Here is an 18,127-nt window from a genome sequence, read left to right as displayed (position 1 = left end):
ATTTGTGGGTTAGCTATTCTCTATTTTTATAGTTTAATAAAATCATAAATTTCATTAGTAAACTAATCCAGCTCTTGATGGTGAAAGAAATGTTGCTGATGTTCTATTTGCTAAGTAGATAATTTCTCAGAATAATGTTGGACATTGTACATGGGTGGTGTCACAGCTGTCCTCCTGGTTCATTGGATTTAAATGAAAAAGACAATATGTAAAAATCATGCAAACAGAAAATCACCCCAAAATCTTCTGAGTAGAGCTATTTTACCTCCATTTTTCTTTACTTTTTTTTTTAATAAAAATAAATTACCACTGGGTGGGCAATGGTGGCTCAGTGGCAGAGTTCTTGCCTGCTGTGCCGGAGACACGGTGCCTGCCCTTGTAAAAATAGATAAATAAATAAATAAATAACCACTACATTTATCTCAATTTTTTTGAAATAAATTCATAGATTCCTTAAGTGAGAACCCTGGTTTGCCAGCCACGCAGGGAGTTTTGTGGTCTAAGTATGTGAAGTATCCCCGAAGTCCTCATTTCATCTCTAAGTTCCTATTCGTGAGATATAAAAAGTTGACAACCTTCTACATCTCAAGGCTGAAGTTTTTATTTTAATCCATTTACATTTTAAAAATCAATTGTGTGAACCATGGTGCCTCTCCACGCGGCCTTTTGTTAATGTAAAATACCCGAGACATTAGTGATGGTATTATTTCATGGACTGTGTGGGACGCCTTGTCGTTTTACAGGAAGATGAAGAAGCCCAGGCCAAGGCGGATAAAATTAAGTTGGCATTGGAGAAACTGAAGGAGGCCAAGGTTAAAAAGGTAAACTGAGTCACTTTTGCATGGGGAAGCAAAATGAATGGCAATCGATTAGACTTAACGATTAAAAATAAAAATGTTGAGGGATACTTTCAAAATAGTTGGAATTCAGATAAAAAAGTAAGGGCAAAGGTAATATTATATAGTTATGCTTGCTATAATATCAGTTAACTCACTTGTGGCTGATAAATAGGGGACCTGCGTTAGTAAGTATAACAATGGACATTTGGTTGGCTTATTCATGATTTTTGTTGGTTTATGCATTGATTTTTTTCCTAGAAGCTGGAATAGCAGGTGTATTAGTTAGGGTTCTCTAGAGAAACAGAATCAACAGGGAACACTTGCAAATATAAAATTTATGAAAGTGTCTCACGTGACCGTAGGAACGCAGAGTCCAAAATCCACAGGGCAGGCTGCGAAGCTGATGACTCCGATGGATGGCCTGGATGAACTCCACAGGAAAGGCTCACCAGCCAAAGCAGGAATGGAACCTGTCTCCTCTGAGTCTTCCTTAAAAGGCTTCCCATGATTACATTTAGCATCATTAATTGCAGAAGACACTCCCCTTTGGCTGATTACAAATGGAATCAGCTCTGGATGTAGCTGACGTGATCATGACCTAATCCTATGAAATGTCCTCATTGCAACAGACAGGCCAGCGCTTGCCCAATCAGATAAACAGGTACCACAACTTGGCCAAGTTGACACCTGTCCCTAACCATGACAGCAGGGGTCGAATTATAACCTTCTACAAGAAAGGAAAAGGTCCTTGGGTGGGCTGCTGTGGACCGTTTCCAGCTTGTTTTAAGAAATTTTAAGACAAGCGTCTATACCGAGGGCTCGCTCCCAGGAGACGCCCTCTGGCCTTTGCCCACCTCACAGGTCTGCCTTGCTTGGGTCAGAGCTTGGCTTCAATATCTCGTCTCTCCATTTGCACAATTGCCCCTGTGCACTTTGAATATCCCTTAAGCCTCGGATGCATGCCTGCCCTCAGACGTCCAAGTTATCCCCCAGGTTTCATTTGTGGCTTTTGATAGTTCCAGAGTTGCCTAAGTTTTGAGTGATCTGTCCCAACTCTATTATCCTGCTAGCCTACAATTGTATTGTGCGTTTTTGACAGCACAGAAGGTTTTTCAGGAATGCCTATGTTGGACTGTAACAGAAATACCTCGGGGTGGGGGGTGCCATCTGAGGAAGCAGCATTGGAACACAGACACTTGGCAGTTGGTGGGAAGAAGCCAGCAGGCGTGGGCATGGCGGGGAGTTTCCCGAGCAGAGGGAAGATTTCGCTCAAAGACACTGAGGCCAGATCGAGCTGGGTGAGATGGGAGAAAAGAAAGGGCTGTGGAGCTGCTGATCAGTCAGCCACTGCACAAGAGGCCAAAGGAGGCCTTGGAGGTGGGCTTGGAGCTGCCCTGAGATTGTATCCTGAGTGCAGTAAAAGGCCATCACAGGGTTTCTAGCAGAGGAGTATGAGACTAAAACATGCTTTTTAAGGATCACCCAGCTGCTATGTGGGGAATGAATGGAGAAAGGCAGGGAGACCCATTGTGTGTGCCTCTGTTACACAATGGAACATAGACAGCTCTTGGCTGAACTGAGACACTAGGGGGTGGCACTGAAGGTAAGCTGTACTGCGCTATTTGGAGACAAAAAGATAACAAGCATGAGTAGATACAAAATTCATAGCAGGTTAAGCTATTCCAAACCACTAGATGGTTTTTAAAATAGGGCCAGGTTATATACATTTTCAGGGGGGAAATGACAAGAGAAGTTGTTTTCTAGATTTAGAAAAATTTGTGAAGAATAACAGCATTTAGTTTGTTTCCTTCAACCGGCAATTAAGAGAACCAGGGAAAAAAGAGTATAGGAGTTACTTCCTGCCTAATATCCAAAGGTGAGAGAACTTTGCCATAAATTTGTGTCGATAAACCATAACCACAAAACATAAAGGACAACCCACCTTGAGCCAACAAAGAAAGATGTAAAACAGAAACCACTCTTGTCCACGGGAGAAGAAAGAAAATTACAAAGCCAAGTTGTATATTTTTTCTGGTCCAGACGCTCCAGCTGTATTTCTTAGACCAAAAGCCTAACTGTGGCACAGAACATTCAGAAAATAGCTGACATTCAGTTGTACATTAAGAAAATAACTGAAAAATACTCATCCAGAATCTAGAGAATGTTTTTAAAGGAAAGAACCCAAGTCTGTCTGAAATTCTGTGGGACCCTGACCTAGTTTTGCATTACGAATGCTACACAAAACCTGTAGGACAAAGCTTTTGGAACTGGAAACAGAGTCAGACTCATTCATTCATTTTACTTGGTTGTTTTGAAACTGTGACACAACAAAACAATTCCCTTTGTGGATCTCGTGTAGAAGGAGAAATCTTATAAATGATTTAGAGCTACGATATTCTTGTATATAACAGCTTGTAAAAGGAAGAGGAGAAATCATAAAATCTGTAAAACCTTTACTGTGGTGGATTAGAACAGTGAATGTTTTGATTCTTGAGTCATTTTTACCCCATTTCAGACTGTATAGATTCGAGAAACACTCAGTTTCTAAGTCAAGTGAGAGTATGTGTTGGCAGCGAGCTTCTCTGCAGCTTGCCCATGTGATGGGAGCTGTGTAGAATAGTAAATGTTTTCTTCTCTCTAAAAGTCACCAGTCTTCTCTGGGATTAATTATAATTGTGGATATTCATAAGTATATTGGATTAAATCTTGCAATTTCTGCTCCCCCCCCCCAAAAAAACCCTTCACATCATTGTTAAATTATGTGCTCTTGCTTTTTTTTTTTCCTCCCTATAAAAACAAACACCAACATATCTTCTTATTTTCTCAAGAATTCCTTAGCAGGAATGAAATGTGGTCAAACATCATTAATATTTTCTATCTGGAAGATTAAGCTTTCAAAGCCCCAACATTGGTCATGTTTCTCAGGACATGTAGTTGATCTATTGCAATAACTCAGACAAGAGCAGCAGATATGTCTTCCACCGAAAATAAATCATAATGAAGACCACTATTTGAGAAATGTCTTTGTTTCTCCGTGCAACCTACCATGCCTCATTTCCAAGGTCAGATGCCTGTACCTCAGACACTGTGGAACTTGGGCCTATCATTTTCAATACATCAAGAGGCAAACATAGGAAAAAAGCAACTACCCATCTACAGGTTGCAGGTTTTTAGGAAAAAAAATGTACTCTTCACACAAGGTAGTGGAAGGGTCTCATGTGGATGGTCCCTGGAGGAGGAGGTTTTTATGCCTGGTGCCTACGTTTTCACGTAGGGAGTGCTATGGGGAAGGGGAGGCCTTGCAGAGCATTTCAACTCGGGGTCATTGCCTGCTCCCCGCGCAGCGTTCCAGCACCACACACTTGTGGAAGAGGGAATGTTGCCAGTGTCAGACCTTCTCTCTGCTTTTCTCATCTGATTGTTTTTTGTTTTGTTTTGTTTTTGTGTTTTGGGGGAGTAGGGGGTGGCGTGCATGATCCGGGAATCGAACCCAGATCTCCTGCATGAACTGCGAGCATTCTACCACTGAACCACCCGTGATTGTTTTTTAATATGCAAGTCTCATTCGAAACTAACCAGGACCAACCCTAGGCAGGATAGAGGGAGGATGGCAGTTGCTTGGAAAGGGACAGATGGCACCACTGTCCTTTAAGTTCCTCTTTCCTGTGTGGCTGTCAGAAAAACAGACTCGAAGTTGATGCCTGGAGCTAACCCCCACCTCATCATTGAGGCTTAATCACACTGGGAGGGAGGACCAGTGATCTTGGTGAAAATAACCAGAAGACCCCAGATCTTCACAGAAGGACTTGTGGGGAAATCTTCCCATAGACATGCACATTTAATAGATTGGGGCTTACTGGGCACATTTGCGCTGTTTCTTTTGAAATCTGGATATATAGCACCTTAGCTCTGATACATAACGATTACTGCAATTAAAGGTAGGCTCCAAACAAGCAGTTACTACAGAAAAAAATCCAAACCCCAGCTGCACTACATGATGAATTCGTTTTGTTGCTTTGTATTAGAATCATGGTCTCTCTTAGGGTCCCGATGTTTTTACAACTTTGACAAGTTGCCTGGGGAAAGTCATGATATCCTATGCCCTTACTGAAGATAAATAAATTCTGCTCCTACCAAGTCCTCCAGATTTGGAATGCGTTCGCTTCCAATTTGAGTGTGAATTCAATTCAGCAGAATTTTTTTGAATGGAATAAAAGTAAATTAGATCAATCATCTACCTGCCTCCTCCTTAATCAGCTCGTTTCACATCTACATTTATTTTACTTTATCCACCTCTAACCTCAGGTGCGCTTTAACATAGCCTACCTCTCAGGAAGGCCCCTCAGCAATGCTAAATTTCCGAGTTTCTCTGCCCTCTGGGAAACTTCAGTTAACTTGGTCTTAAACTCTTGGATTGGATGAAATCAACTCCTGCTAAGCAAAAGAGAAGACTTGATTATAAAGATAAGGGGATGTCTTTTCATGGAGAAATACAGCTAGCCTGCTAGGTTGGAACCAGAATGAATGACTGGGAAAATGTTGAATCACTTGGAAGACACTAGGAAAGCAGGAAACCAACACTTCCTGGGTTGTGTGCCTGTGTTTTCCTTCGGCCTGGATACAAGGTCTCCCGGAGGCTGGGGAAGGGATTTGCTCATTGTTTGTTTCTCTGTTTGTGCATGTGTTTTCCCTCCACCCCTGTGATATTCTTGGCACCCACAACAGTGCTGGGCCCATGAGCAGGTTCCTAGTGAGTGAGTTCTCTGGGCCCCTGAGCAGGGCCCTAGTGAGTTCTCGGGACACATCGTTCCTTAGATTCCCAGCCACAGCATCAGCTTAGACACCTGCGTCTCGGTAGCCCCATCCCACTGCTGACACATGCCCACCTCGCGGCTCTGTCCTCAGCTGGTGGTCAAGGTACACATGAATGATGACAGCACCAAGTCGCTGATGGTGGACGAGCGCCAGCTGGCCCGCGACGTCTTAGACAACCTTTTTGAGAAAACGCACTGTGACTGCAACATAGACTGGTGTCTTTATGAGATATACCCGGAACTGCAGATTGGTAAGTGCCCTCCCCAGCGATACAGGCTCCACTGCTTGTGGGTTCGCTTTGCTCTGGCGCTGGCCTGTTCTTAAGGAGACTCTGGTTCAAGACACTCGCTGCTTCCTGCATGCCATGTCCTTACGGCAGCCTCAGGGCTTGCCTCTGCCTTGCTTTGGGGCCAAGAGGCGCAGATGGTAGCTGGTGGCCAGGCCTGGGAGGCTACCGGCATCGTTACTGCCCTTTCTCTAGTGACTCCACAGGGGAAAGAAAGTGAAGGGATGGTGCTTCTCACCGCACGCTTAGAAAGCTGAGGGCCAGCTGAGCGTTTGCTTCCTTAAACACCAGTGTAACCCGCCACTGGCCCGGAGTCCCTGCCCGTCTCCCCCCCCACCCTCCCTCCTTCTGTCTGACACTGTCTCTGGTTGGAAGGCTCAGTCCCAAAGAGCAAAGGACTCTTGGTAGGAACTGGTGGAGTTGAAAAAGGAAAGAAATTTGAAGAAATAACTGTGTTATTTGGTGAGTTTGGTGGAACATAGAATTACCTTCTTTGGAAGCTTTCAGTGAAATTTGTTTTTCTTGAGGAAAGAAACAACCCTGTGAAGTTTTTGTGAATTTGGGTAAGTCTGAGAGAGAAATAAAAGCATCCCCTTATGCTCGAGTTTAGTTCAAGTTATATGCTGATTTTTGAGTTTTAGAAAGTGGAGTTTTACCATTACTTCCCGTGGCCCTCACACTTTCACTCAAGGTGGTGTAACTCATTTTGCCTTAGCTGATCATCCTACATAGCATGTTTATCTCCACCTGGGATGATTTAAAGTCAAAAATGCTAATAAGGAAAAAGTGTGCTAGTGGCCACTATTTTGTAAGTTCTGCCACCCTGTTCTTTATGAAAAACAAGCTGAAGACCTGACATTGAAGAAAAAATATGCTAGAGTGTTACCATGCGACAGCAGTAAACATTAAGACCGTTTAGACTGATGAAAAGTGTAAATTATTGTGTTTGACTCACTAATAACTGTTTCTCAGTTGGAACCCCTGATATCTTGGGTCTGAAAGAATGCTTTTTCTTGTTTCATCAGAGAGATTTTTTGAAGACCATGAAAATGTTGTTGAAGTCTTATCAGACTGGACAAGAGACACAGAAAATAAAATACTGTTTTTGGAGAAAGAGGAAAAATATGCTGTGTTTAAAAACCCCCAGGTAAGAGAACTGGTATATTGTTAAATCGTGTAAACTATAGGGGAATTTTTTTCAATGTCACATGTATACTAACGATGTCATTCATTCTCCCTCAAAATGTCATAAATGAATTCCTTTCAAATAACTACAAACTCAACTCTTAGGCCATATGGAACCTAAAACCCCTTCAAAAGATTCAGAAAAAAAAGAATCCATTTATTTTTTCCTTCAGAATTCAAAACCTGACTATCTGTGCGCTAATCCTTCTCTTTTCTCCGTATTTCTGTTTGACTCCATTAATCCAAGACGCCTTGAGGTATAGTTGGTCCTTGATGTTTTGTATTTTTTAAATGTTCTTTACTTTGTTGTTCATATCTGGTGCTTATCGATGTTGGGATAACTAAAGGGAACCCCTGGAAAATGTGCAATTTATTGTGATTTAATTTTGCCACAATTTATGTAGTATAAAGCATTGTTCTTCATAGTTGAAAATGTTTCCTTCAAGTCATGAGTGAAAGGATACCACTGAGATGTGTAGACCTTTTCACACCATGCCCTCAAGCCAGCTGTAATTGCAGAGGGTCATTAAGTCTTTTAAAGAAAGTCAAAAAACAGAAGCAATAGATATCCTCAGGGTTATCCACAAACCCCTTCCTTGTTTCAGGTTTAAAAAAGGAAAAACAACCCAAGCTCTATATCACTAGAGACCAAACAGTAAAAGTGCCAAGTCTTCAAACCATAACTTCGTCCAATACCATGCTTCACTGCCTGTGTTAGTTAGGATACTATCTGTGCTGCTTTGAAAGGATATATGTACCCTAGACAAGCCATGTTTTAATCTTAATCATATTTTGTAAAGGCAGCTGTTTCTTCTAATCCCTATCAGTACTGCATGTTTGAAACTATAATTAGGGCATCTTCCTGGAAATGTAATTCAATCAAGAGTGGTTGTTACACTGGATTAGGTGAAGTCTCCACCCATTCAGGTGGGACTTGATTAGTTTACTGGAATCCTAGAAAAGAGAAAACATTTTGGAGAAAGAGAAGATTCAGAGAGAGCAGAGAATGCTGCAGCACCATGAAGCAGAAAATCCACCAGCCAGCGCTTTGGAGAGGAAGAAGGAAAGCGCCTCCCAGGGAGTTTCATGAAACAAGAAGCCAGGAGAGAAAGCTAGCAGATGATGCCGTGTTCACCACATACCTGTCCAGATGAGAGAGGAACTCTGACTGTGTTTGCCATGTGCCTTTCCACTTGAGAGAGAAACTCTGAACTTCATCAGCCTTCTTGAATCAAGGTGTCTTTCCCTGGATGCCTTAGATTGGACATTTCTGTAGACTTGTTTAATTGGGACATCTCCTCAGCCTTAGAACTGTAAACTAGCAACTTATTAAATTCCCCTTTTAAAAGCCACTCTGATTCTGGTATGTTGCATTCCAGCAGCTAGCAAACACCATCTAAACTGTGATAATAAAGTGACCCCCTAAAAAAATATTTCCCTTGCATATATCAGTCCAGACATAGATGGTATGTCTTGTAGAATGTATCTGCCAACTTTCATTCTCTGGGTCCCAGGTAGGTTCTCCACCTGGTTTTCTCCCAGACCAGAGGGAGAGAGGAAAGAGCCACGAGAGTGCACAACCAGTCTTCTTACTGGGATGACTTCGAAGTTGCACCTTTACTTCTGCTTACATCTCATTGACCAGAACTTACTTACATCTCATTGGCCGGAACTTTTGTTTGCTAAAGTTGCTGGAGTGCAATATACCAGAAATGGATTGGTCTTTATCAAGAGGAGTGATTTAGTTACACATTTACGGTTCCTGTAAGGAAAGGCAGGTGGCTTTCTGTCACATGGGAAGGCATATGGCAATGTCTGCTGGCCTTCTCTCCCAGCTTCTGAGTTCAGATGGCTTTTTCCAGGGTGTTTCCCTTCTACATCTCCAAACATCTGGGTCTTTGTCAGTTCTGAATGCTGAGCTGCACGTACTGAATTACTTCTCTCTTCTGACTCCTCCTTTTAAGCCTCCAGCTAATTAAATTAAAGGCCATCTTTGCGAAAGGCAACCCCCTTAGCCAACCATCTATAATCAGCCATAGATGAAATTCTTGTTCTGATGCTTTAAGTCCACAGCAACAGAGCAACTGGGTACCGAGTTGATACCTGGACCTAACTACTACACATGGTGACATGGAAAAGTTCAGTCTCCATCTGAACAACCATATGAACAACTAACATTGGAGAATTATATTCAGGGTACCACCTTGCATGTTGCCAAGAGGCACCTTTAACTTTGAATCTATAAAAATGGTGCCCAGGAATTGTACAGGATGCCTCTACCACTGTTTAATTAAGAGGAGGACGGGGGAATGGGATTAGCTGACCTCTGCAGTTTGCCACAGTGTGTGATGAATTGGACCACAAGTCATAGCTGTGTGCTCTGCACACTTTTACAAATTAAGCACACACATGCAACTCCCACCCACACCAAAGCACAGAATACTAACAGTGCTCCCTTCTTCAGCCCTCCTGCCCCTTCCCAGCCCTTATGCTCCATTCCAATGCTAATCACTATTCTGACCTCTTCCACCCTTAACTTTTTCCTATTTTTGACCTTTACATAAAATGGAATCATATCATAGCACTCTCCTGTGTTTAGCTTTATTTCACTCAACTTTCTTTCATGTTGCTGCATCTAGCAGTGGTTTATTCTTTCATTGCCATTTATGATTCCATTTTGTGACTACACTAAAATATATTTATCCAGTTATTCTGTTGATGGACATTCAGCTTGTTCCTAGCTTGAGGTTTCGGCAGGTCAGCATTTTTGGACATGTCTTTTGTTGAGTTTTTGTAGACATTTCTGTTGCAGACAGCCCTAGGAGTGTAACCGTAGGTCACAGGTTATGCCCACATTTAGCTTTAGTAGGTAAGACCAAGCATTTTGATCCTGTGGTTTCACCTCTGACTAGCACTGTTGGAGAACCCCTTCTCTTCCAGGTCCTCACGAGCACTTGGTGTTGTGTTTTGTTTTCTGTGATTTTTGTGGCTGTTCTTTGGTATCTCCTTCTAGTTTTAAGTTGCATTTTTCACATTCAGTGGTTTGAGCACCTTTTCAAGTGAATGTTATCCACTTGGATGTTCACTTTTGAGACGTGCCTGTTCAAGTCCTCAGCCCTGATTCCCAGCCCTTCCTTCAAGCCAACAATCAGCAAATGTTCTAAGGAGAAACAGGCTCTCAGAATATCTAGGCCTCTTTATGGTTCTTCTCTCTTTTGGATCATGACCCTTTGAATCCCTTTTGCCTCAGAAGTTCTCCAAAGCCTTCACGTGGATATTTTTTCTTTCCTTTTTTTTGCTTTAATCTGGCTTTTCTAGCTGTTTTGTGGAGCTGCAAGTTACCCCATCATAGAGGGTAATAATGTGTTATTAAAAACTGAGTAAGTAGATGCTCCCATCTCTAATTAAATCAAAAGACCAAAATTGAAGTGGATGCATTTTTGAGGTGGCCAATTTTAAGTATGTCCATTTTCTCAGGACTTAGTTGAATAATCTAACTCTTCTGAGCAGGGTTTCTGCATGGACAGCATCAGCATGTGCCTGTGATATTTTCCAATGATGTCATGACTCTGTAATTTGGGGATGCCTAAAAGAAAGACCTGTGCTGAGACCCTTTGGTAGTTTTTAGAAGACAAATCTTATCTGTTTGTTTGTTTTTTTAATGCAAAGTTCACATCAAAAGAGTAAAAAATCCTGGAGAAGAATATTTCCTGAAGGAGTTTCTAATGCAAACACAACGTGGAAATTCTTTTAATTACCTTGCATTTTTTTTCTCAAGCAATTAATTTAAAAATCCAGATGCATCCTGTATTTTATTTGGACTGTTAATTCTTTTTAAAGTGTAATTAACTACATTTACATGGAGTGATGAATCCCAGAAGGAGGTGAAGCATTACTGAGCTCTCGCTTCCCCTCGCCACTCGGGCTTACGTCTGTGCGCCTCCAAGCTTGATCTCCCAATCCAATATCCACTCCATTGTGTGACTCTACCAACATATACTTACCCATTGCACTGTTGGTGGGCATCTGACTTGCTTTTAATTTGGGGCTTTAACAAATAATGCTATTGGGAATATTATTGCACATGTCTTTTATTGGACACGTACACATTTCTACTGCATACTGAGCTATGTACAAACCATGGCACTGCCTCAGAAGCATTTGGAGAATTAGTTGGGAACTGGCTATGCATTAAGATCTGAATTAAGCCAGAAATACAATTTGAAAAGCCTGAGATTCTGAACAATGTCTCCAGTAGGTTCTCCACCTGAAGTACTCCGTATTTTGCCGTTTCCGTCTGCACAGCTATGTCCTTCTCAGAGGGTCTCAGTGGACCCCTTGCACTGTTCACAGCCCACTGTGGCTGACCTCAAATGAGGCCTCAGAGTCTCCCCAAAGGGATTCAAACCTTCAAATGCCTGTGTACCCTTAGGAGAATTTTGAACAACTCTGAATACCGCACACCTTTGTATGTTGACATCCAAAATTTTCCTTCACATATTTTAATAGTTGAGAATGGAATGTCCAGCATATTATAAATTTTGACCATTTAGAAAAGCTATCCAGTGGAATCTAAACACAGTTCTATGGCAATTTGATTCCCACTATCATCCATTTAAAGAATACATGAGTAAGCTTTATTTAACATGTTGGGAAGTTTTACATTGTTCCTATTTTTCCCTTGAACTATGTTCATTCCACTTTATCCACAAAAACGTGATCTCCCTATTTTTCTTCAACAAATTGTGTTTATAGATTGATATGTAAATTTCTATTTCCTCTCACCATAAGGCATTTAAGTGTTAAAAAAAATACAGTGATTAAAACAATATAAAAGCATTATACATTTTTAAATTAATTAAGCATAAAAAGTAACTATTGGAAAAGCACCTCTTATTGTGATAATTAGAGGGGATCTTTTTCCCAGAGAATATGTCCAGGGTCAAAGGATGGATGCTCAACACCAATTATACTTTTCACCTGTATAAATGTTGAGTGATTTTTAGGAGAAACCTCTGTCACACAAGATAGATGTGATGAGAAGGAGTTTTCCAAGAGTATTGCCATTCCATTCCTTGAACTCCTTCTAAGTTATATGCCAAGGGTTTGGGGATGGTTTTTTAAACCCTGTGGGGTGACTCAATCAGATCCTCTTCTATTGCGTTGAAAGCAAAGAATTAGAAACCGCGTTACTCCTCAGAGGACGTGTTAGCAGTCATGGGCCTTTGGCTCCCTCCACACCTGTACTCCACGGGTCGCTCTGCTCAGGGCCTTTGAGCTTTACAGGGCCATGTGGACGCCCATGTAAGGGCCTGGGGCAGGCTGAGAGGAGGATGTGGAGGCCGAGGCTGGGGAAGCTGCTGCCCCCAGGCCCCCGCGGGGAAGCGGTTCAAGGACCCCTGGCTTAGCAAGGCCACTCAGCCTCCCCAGGGCCAACGGTGCCGTGCGCCCGAAGCTGTCACAGCTGTCGTGAGACAGTGATTTGTATAATTATTACCTTTACGGTCGGTGAGGGCAGAGAAGTGAGGGCGGAGCCATGAATTTCCTGAGAAGGCATTTGTGGGGATCCAGCCTGGGAAGTAAATCTCTCTGAGGATGCAATTGTCGGACCCAGCCAAATGCCCGGAGGCAAGGGAGAGGGGCAGGGCGGAGAGGGCCAAACCGGACCCCAGCCCAGACTCCACACAGTGTGACAAGTTCAAGGAGTAACAGAAGGTCCAGTGAGGCTGGCGTGGAACACCCTGAGAACAGGGATGCACGGGGCTCTATGTGGAGGGACCTACCAAGCCACACCAAGCGTTTTGAGTTTGTTCTTTGCAAAATTGGGGAGCCATTGAATGGTCTTAAAAGGCAGAGTTTTCTGTTCGGGTTTGCATTTTCAAAAGCTCCCCCTTCCCTGGAAAGCAGCGCCACGTGGCAGCAGAAGGCGGGACCCTGGCGTCAGACCGATGGGGCTTGAACTGTGGCCCTGCTGCTGATTGGCTGGTGACCGTGAGCGGACAATTAGTCCCACAAAATCTCTACCTTCTTTTCTGATAAACAGATAATTTAGAATGCATTGTGAGAATTAAAGGCTGCGTAAGCACTGGGGTGGGGTAGGCACTCCATGACCTTCAGTAACAATAATTATTATCATTATTGGTATTATTATCAGTATTTCTTTCAATTTGCTGCAAGGTGGAGATCAGGCTGGAGGTGGGAGGGTGGCGTAGTTGTCTGGGAAGAAGGGCCAATGTGACCTGATTGGGGCACTCCAGTCTCGGACGTGGCAGTCTCACCTCTCGTGCTGCCTGAGTTGGTCAGAATGAATGGGGGTGTTAGACCCCCTAATTCCTAGATTGCCCAGTATTTGCTCAAGCCTCATCATCAAATTGTTCTTGGGGTCTGTGTGGTGCCGGAGGGGGGGGAGGCTGGAGCAGAGTTTCAGGGCCAGGCGCCCCGGGAGGGGAGCACACGGGTGTGGGAGGCAGGGCAGGGCTGACCGGGGGCAGGTCCCTGCTGGGGCTGGTGGCTGGCCGGGCAGCAGGGGTGCTGGAGAGGGACGTTCCGCGCTGGTTTCCTAAACACGGCCAGAGGCATGCGAGGTGGGGAGCTGTTCCCGGTGCAGAAAAGACGGGCAGATGGAGGAGGAAGGGGGCTGGGATGTTCCCTCTGGCGACTGAAGTCCCGCAACTGAGAAACCCTCACTGGGCTTGAAGCCACCTGCAGGTCAAGAGCCCTCCTGGGAAAGTCGTGCCTGAGTATGTGCGCATTGCCGTCAGGCCTGAGGCGCCCGGGAACCCGCGGCCGACCGGTGTGCCTGTCCGTCCATTCCTGATGCTTGGAGCGCATTCCCAGACGCCCAGGGCCTGCGCCTGTCCGTCCGTTCGCGATGTACAGAGCACATCCTCAGACGCCCAGGGCCTCTGCCCAGCGTCCCCGGTCCTCCGGGCTCTCATGGCCTGCACGCGGCCGTCTGTCTGCGGCTCCAGAAAGTGGGTCAGATGCAGGGGACTGCGGGTGTCTCGTGGCGCTTGGGCTGGCGGCCCTGCCACGTGTTCTCCCGGTGACGGGCAAGAGGGCAGGAGAAGAGGCAGGAACGCAGACACACTGCCCCTTCTGCCTCATCTCCTCGGCCAAAGCTGAGATGGCCAAAGCCAGCCCAGACGGGGCAAGGAGCCAGCTCTGCCCGCTGCAGGAGGGGTCCGCCCTGACGCGGGAGGAGGAGCAGGACTGGGAGAAATGGGGGGGGGGGGGGTGTCTCGCCTTGGTCCTGGTGGACTCATTTGTGACCAACTCCAGGCAGACTAGGTGTTTCCTGGCAGTTCCGAAGATAGCCAGTATTTACCTTCCTCTCCGCCTTTGTGCAAGCTTTCCCTTTTCCAGTCTGAATACTGTCCATCTCTCCAGGCCAAGTTCAAACTTTGACCTGTCTTCCTGTCGCCTCAACCCACAGTGGCCTCTCCCTCTCTGAAAAGCTTGGCTCATTTTGAATTTATATAATGCCTTATATAAGCCCAATCTATCTGTCTATCATCTCTTTATTTAGCATCTCAATGTGATAGCAAGCTTCTGAAGAACAGAGATTTTTTATAAGGAGAGCATCCTCATAAATATTTATTCCTGGCCTGATAACTGCTTGATTTACTCTTTATACGGAGAAGGTGATATTTTTTTTAATTGTATTTGCTCTGTGTCTTTCCCACCCATTTGCCCCTAGATCTTGCAGTCTCAGAAGCTGTGAGAAAAGGGAGCAAGCTGGGACCAAAAGTGTCCCATTTCCCATTGCAGGGTTCCTCATAATTCAAGCTCAGATGCGTCCATGGTTCCCATTTGCTGCAGATAATGAATTCTCGTGACTTCAGTCGCTTGCTGCAGAGCAGCGCAAACCATGCAGGCTGATGCTCCCAGCAAAAGTTCTGCCCCTGAGAGGAAGCAGTCTTTATAAGGACGCCCCCATCCCAGGGTCCGCTAGCCTGTCCTGATTTATTTTGTGTTTTGCTTTTTGATTTAAAAAAAAAAGCACAGCACACTATCCGTTAGAAGAGAAAAAGTCATTCAAAAGCTAAAAATGGGAGCGGAGTCTCAGAGCAGGTTCTCAGCTACAGATTCCAGTCCTTTGGATGCGCATGGCATGGTCTTTCGCAGCGCAGGCTCATCTCTCACTGTCCCTGGGAGAGGGTGGCACACGCGCCGCCTTTGGAGGCACAGGGGGCGGAGGCAGCTTCTCCACTGGTCCCTCAGGCCTCGGAGTGCCGGACTTCTAAGGCAGGGCTCGATGGCCGGCCGCATGGCCTGCGTTCCCTTAGGGACTTGCCGTCTCACATCGGGTCACGGTTTTCAGCAGCTGCTCTCCTGCAGCAGCGAGGGTGTTTTAACACAGACAACTCAGCATAAAACTCACAGCTCGGGCCCTGATCTGCGGTGAGGCTTTAGGCCAATCGCTTAATCCTTCCGTTTCCATATCTTTAAAACAGAAGTAGCAAAAGGCACTTGTTTCCTGGGGGGTCTTGAAGGAATAAATGAAAAGTGTGCGTGTAAAGCCATAACACAGGCTCTGGCCGGCAGGATTATGTGATCTTCAAGCCAAACAGGCAACATTAAAATAGTTTTCTGACTCCTATGTAGTAATTGCACTTGTTTTCACACTATGCTGTCCTTTCCAAGAAGTGAAAGGAAAAAACTCTTCTAAAATATGTTAAAAGAAAAATCACTTTCAATAAGAATTAGGAATTGTACTTGCCTTATACTTGAGCAAATCACTATTTTATCATTCTGTTTCTAGCAGATAATTCTAATACTATATGTTTTACTTGCCCTCCATTTGCTTCCTAACGTTCTGTCTAGTATGCTTGCTTCTCAAACTTCAGTGCACATAAAAGCTCTCCTGGGAGCTTCTAAGAATGCAGATTTCCAGGCCCTGCCCCAGAGATTTGAGCTCAGAGGTTGGGAGCCCAGGTATATGCATTTTATTAAGCGTTGCGGTATCTGAGGCTCATACTTTGGGAAACACTTCTGCAGCGTAAATAAACACGTGTTCCTTGTAAATAAACACTTTCACCTACTTTCAGAAAGTTCCTTATTTCTGTCACTGTATATGGTTTTGCCCCTAACATTTTTTTTCATGGATTATTTTACAAGACTCTAAGTTTTCACATAAAATCCACAAAGCTTTAGCTCCGAAACTCAAAATTCTTAGCTCACTGATAGTGTAAAGATTAGTGCTTGGACACAAATAAATTTTAGTAAATTTTAGGTAGCTTATATGTTTGATGTTTGTTGAGCCATTTCAATGATTTCCACCATGAACGAGGTACCAACGCAGAGATTAATGTGAACCTGACTTAAAGTCCACCCACCCGTTCATGAAGAGCCACACCGTGGCTTTTCACCCACAACCTTCCCACCTTCCTTTGGGCTGCTCCCTTTCCGGAAGCACCCTTTCCCCTTCTTTCTGTTCATGCAAGTTGCCAAGTGGCAGATTCTGTCTTGAGAATGGACACACACAGTGTTCTATTTTATTTTATTATTTTTTAACAATTTATTTTTTTACTAGAGAAGTGCGGGTTTGCAGAAAAATCACAGGAAATACAGCGTTCCTGTATCCCCTCCATCCCATCATTAACTCTCTGCATTAGTGGGTACCTTTCGTTACAACTGATGAGGGAATATTATTATAATTGGGCCATTTACTACGGTCCACAGTATCCAGCCAGGCTCACTATTTGTGGAGTGGATGCTGTTGGTTTCTCGCTTGTATTTCCCAACTGATTGTGAGCTTTGGGAGGGAGGGGACACTTTGCTTCTGCTTCAAAGGTGCAGGAATTGCACGTCCCGTGGCCACTGCTGACACCCACTGTGGCTCCGAGCTTGTCCTGCAGAAGCCCCATCACTCCAGGGAGACCCCGAGTTCCTTACAGCGTCTAACAGGGTAATAAAACACTTACTGATGTCTCTCTTTTACATTTTATTTAGAATTTTTACTTGGCTGACAAAGGGAAAAAAGATGGCAAGGACGCAAGTGAGAAAATGAATGCTAAGAACAAGGAATCCTTACTTGAGGTGAGCTTAATGGTGCAGCGTGGAAGAAACGAGCCCATTCACTATAATCTGGGTTTTAATTATTTGTTTCTGAGAACAGAGTCAAATTCTGAGACCCACTGAGACTTCGAGTTGGTGTTTTAAAATAAAATGATCACATAGAGACGTGGCACCAGGGGCAGGGGTGGAAGTAGGGATTGGGGTTTAATGCTTCGTGGGAAAGAGTTTCCATCTGGGGTGTGGCAGAGCTTTGGTAACGGATGGGGGTGAATTTAATAGACACCGCTGAATTGTATGCTAAAAAGTGGTTAAAACGGAGATGCTGCATTGTATTTATGTTATCATTTTAAATGATATGTATATATACCATTTAGAATACATATATACATATATAATGAGTTAGTTTTTGCAGTGTGACTGTGTGATTGTGGAAACCTCGTGTCTGAGGCTCCTTTTATCTCCCTTATCGACAGACAAGTAAAACATATGGATTAAAAATAAATACATAATAGGGGGAACAAATGTTAAAATAAATTTAGTAGATTGAAATACTAGTGATCAATGAAAGGGAGGGGTAAGGGGTATGATATATATGAATTTTTTTCTGTTTTCTTTTTATTTCTTTTTCTGAATTGATGCAAATATTCTAATAAATGAGCAGGATGATGAATATACAACTGTGTGAGAATATTGTGAATTACTGATTATATATGTAGAATGGAATGATCATATGGTAAGAATGTTTCTGTTTTTATGTTTAAAAAATAAAACAAATACACAAATAAAAAACCTTCCCTCCCCCCAAAAAATATAGATAGGTAAATATACATATACATATATATATATATATACACACGCACACATATATATCATGCCCATATGGACAGATTTTATTTTAAAAGTCAAATTATCACTAAATTCTAGCTCAGTTGTTTCATCGAGTCAGTTATAGTAAAGTTATGTCTTTAGACAGTGCATTTTG

General features: G+C 43.6%; 1 protein-coding gene across 3 annotated transcripts in view; it reads left to right on the top strand.

Annotated features, from left to right (window-relative positions):
* Positions 1 to 18,127, top strand: part of APBB1IP (amyloid beta precursor protein binding family B member 1 interacting protein) — a 114,722-nt gene that overhangs the window by 58,046 nt on the left and 38,549 nt on the right. For 2 of the 3 annotated variants that reach the window (XM_077153445.1, XM_077153451.1), the window contains exons 5-8: positions 744 to 821; positions 5,745 to 5,904; positions 6,966 to 7,087; positions 17,080 to 17,166. In XM_077153445.1, coding sequence (XP_077009560.1) covers positions 744 to 821; positions 5,745 to 5,904; positions 6,966 to 7,087; positions 17,080 to 17,166 — 447 coding nt within the window. Of the gene's footprint in view, positions 1 to 743; positions 822 to 1,272; positions 2,138 to 5,744; positions 5,905 to 6,965; positions 7,088 to 17,079; positions 17,167 to 18,127 lie in introns of those variants that run through there. The other variant, XM_077153460.1, reaches the window with a different exon arrangement.

This window comes from Tamandua tetradactyla, chromosome 1 (genome assembly GCF_023851605.1).
Source record: "Tamandua tetradactyla isolate mTamTet1 chromosome 1, mTamTet1.pri, whole genome shotgun sequence".
NCBI classification, from domain to species: Eukaryota; Metazoa; Chordata; class Mammalia; order Pilosa; family Myrmecophagidae; genus Tamandua; species Tamandua tetradactyla.
The sequence above is the reverse complement of the archived record's forward strand: the minus strand, read 5'-3'. Positions and strand labels throughout refer to the sequence as shown.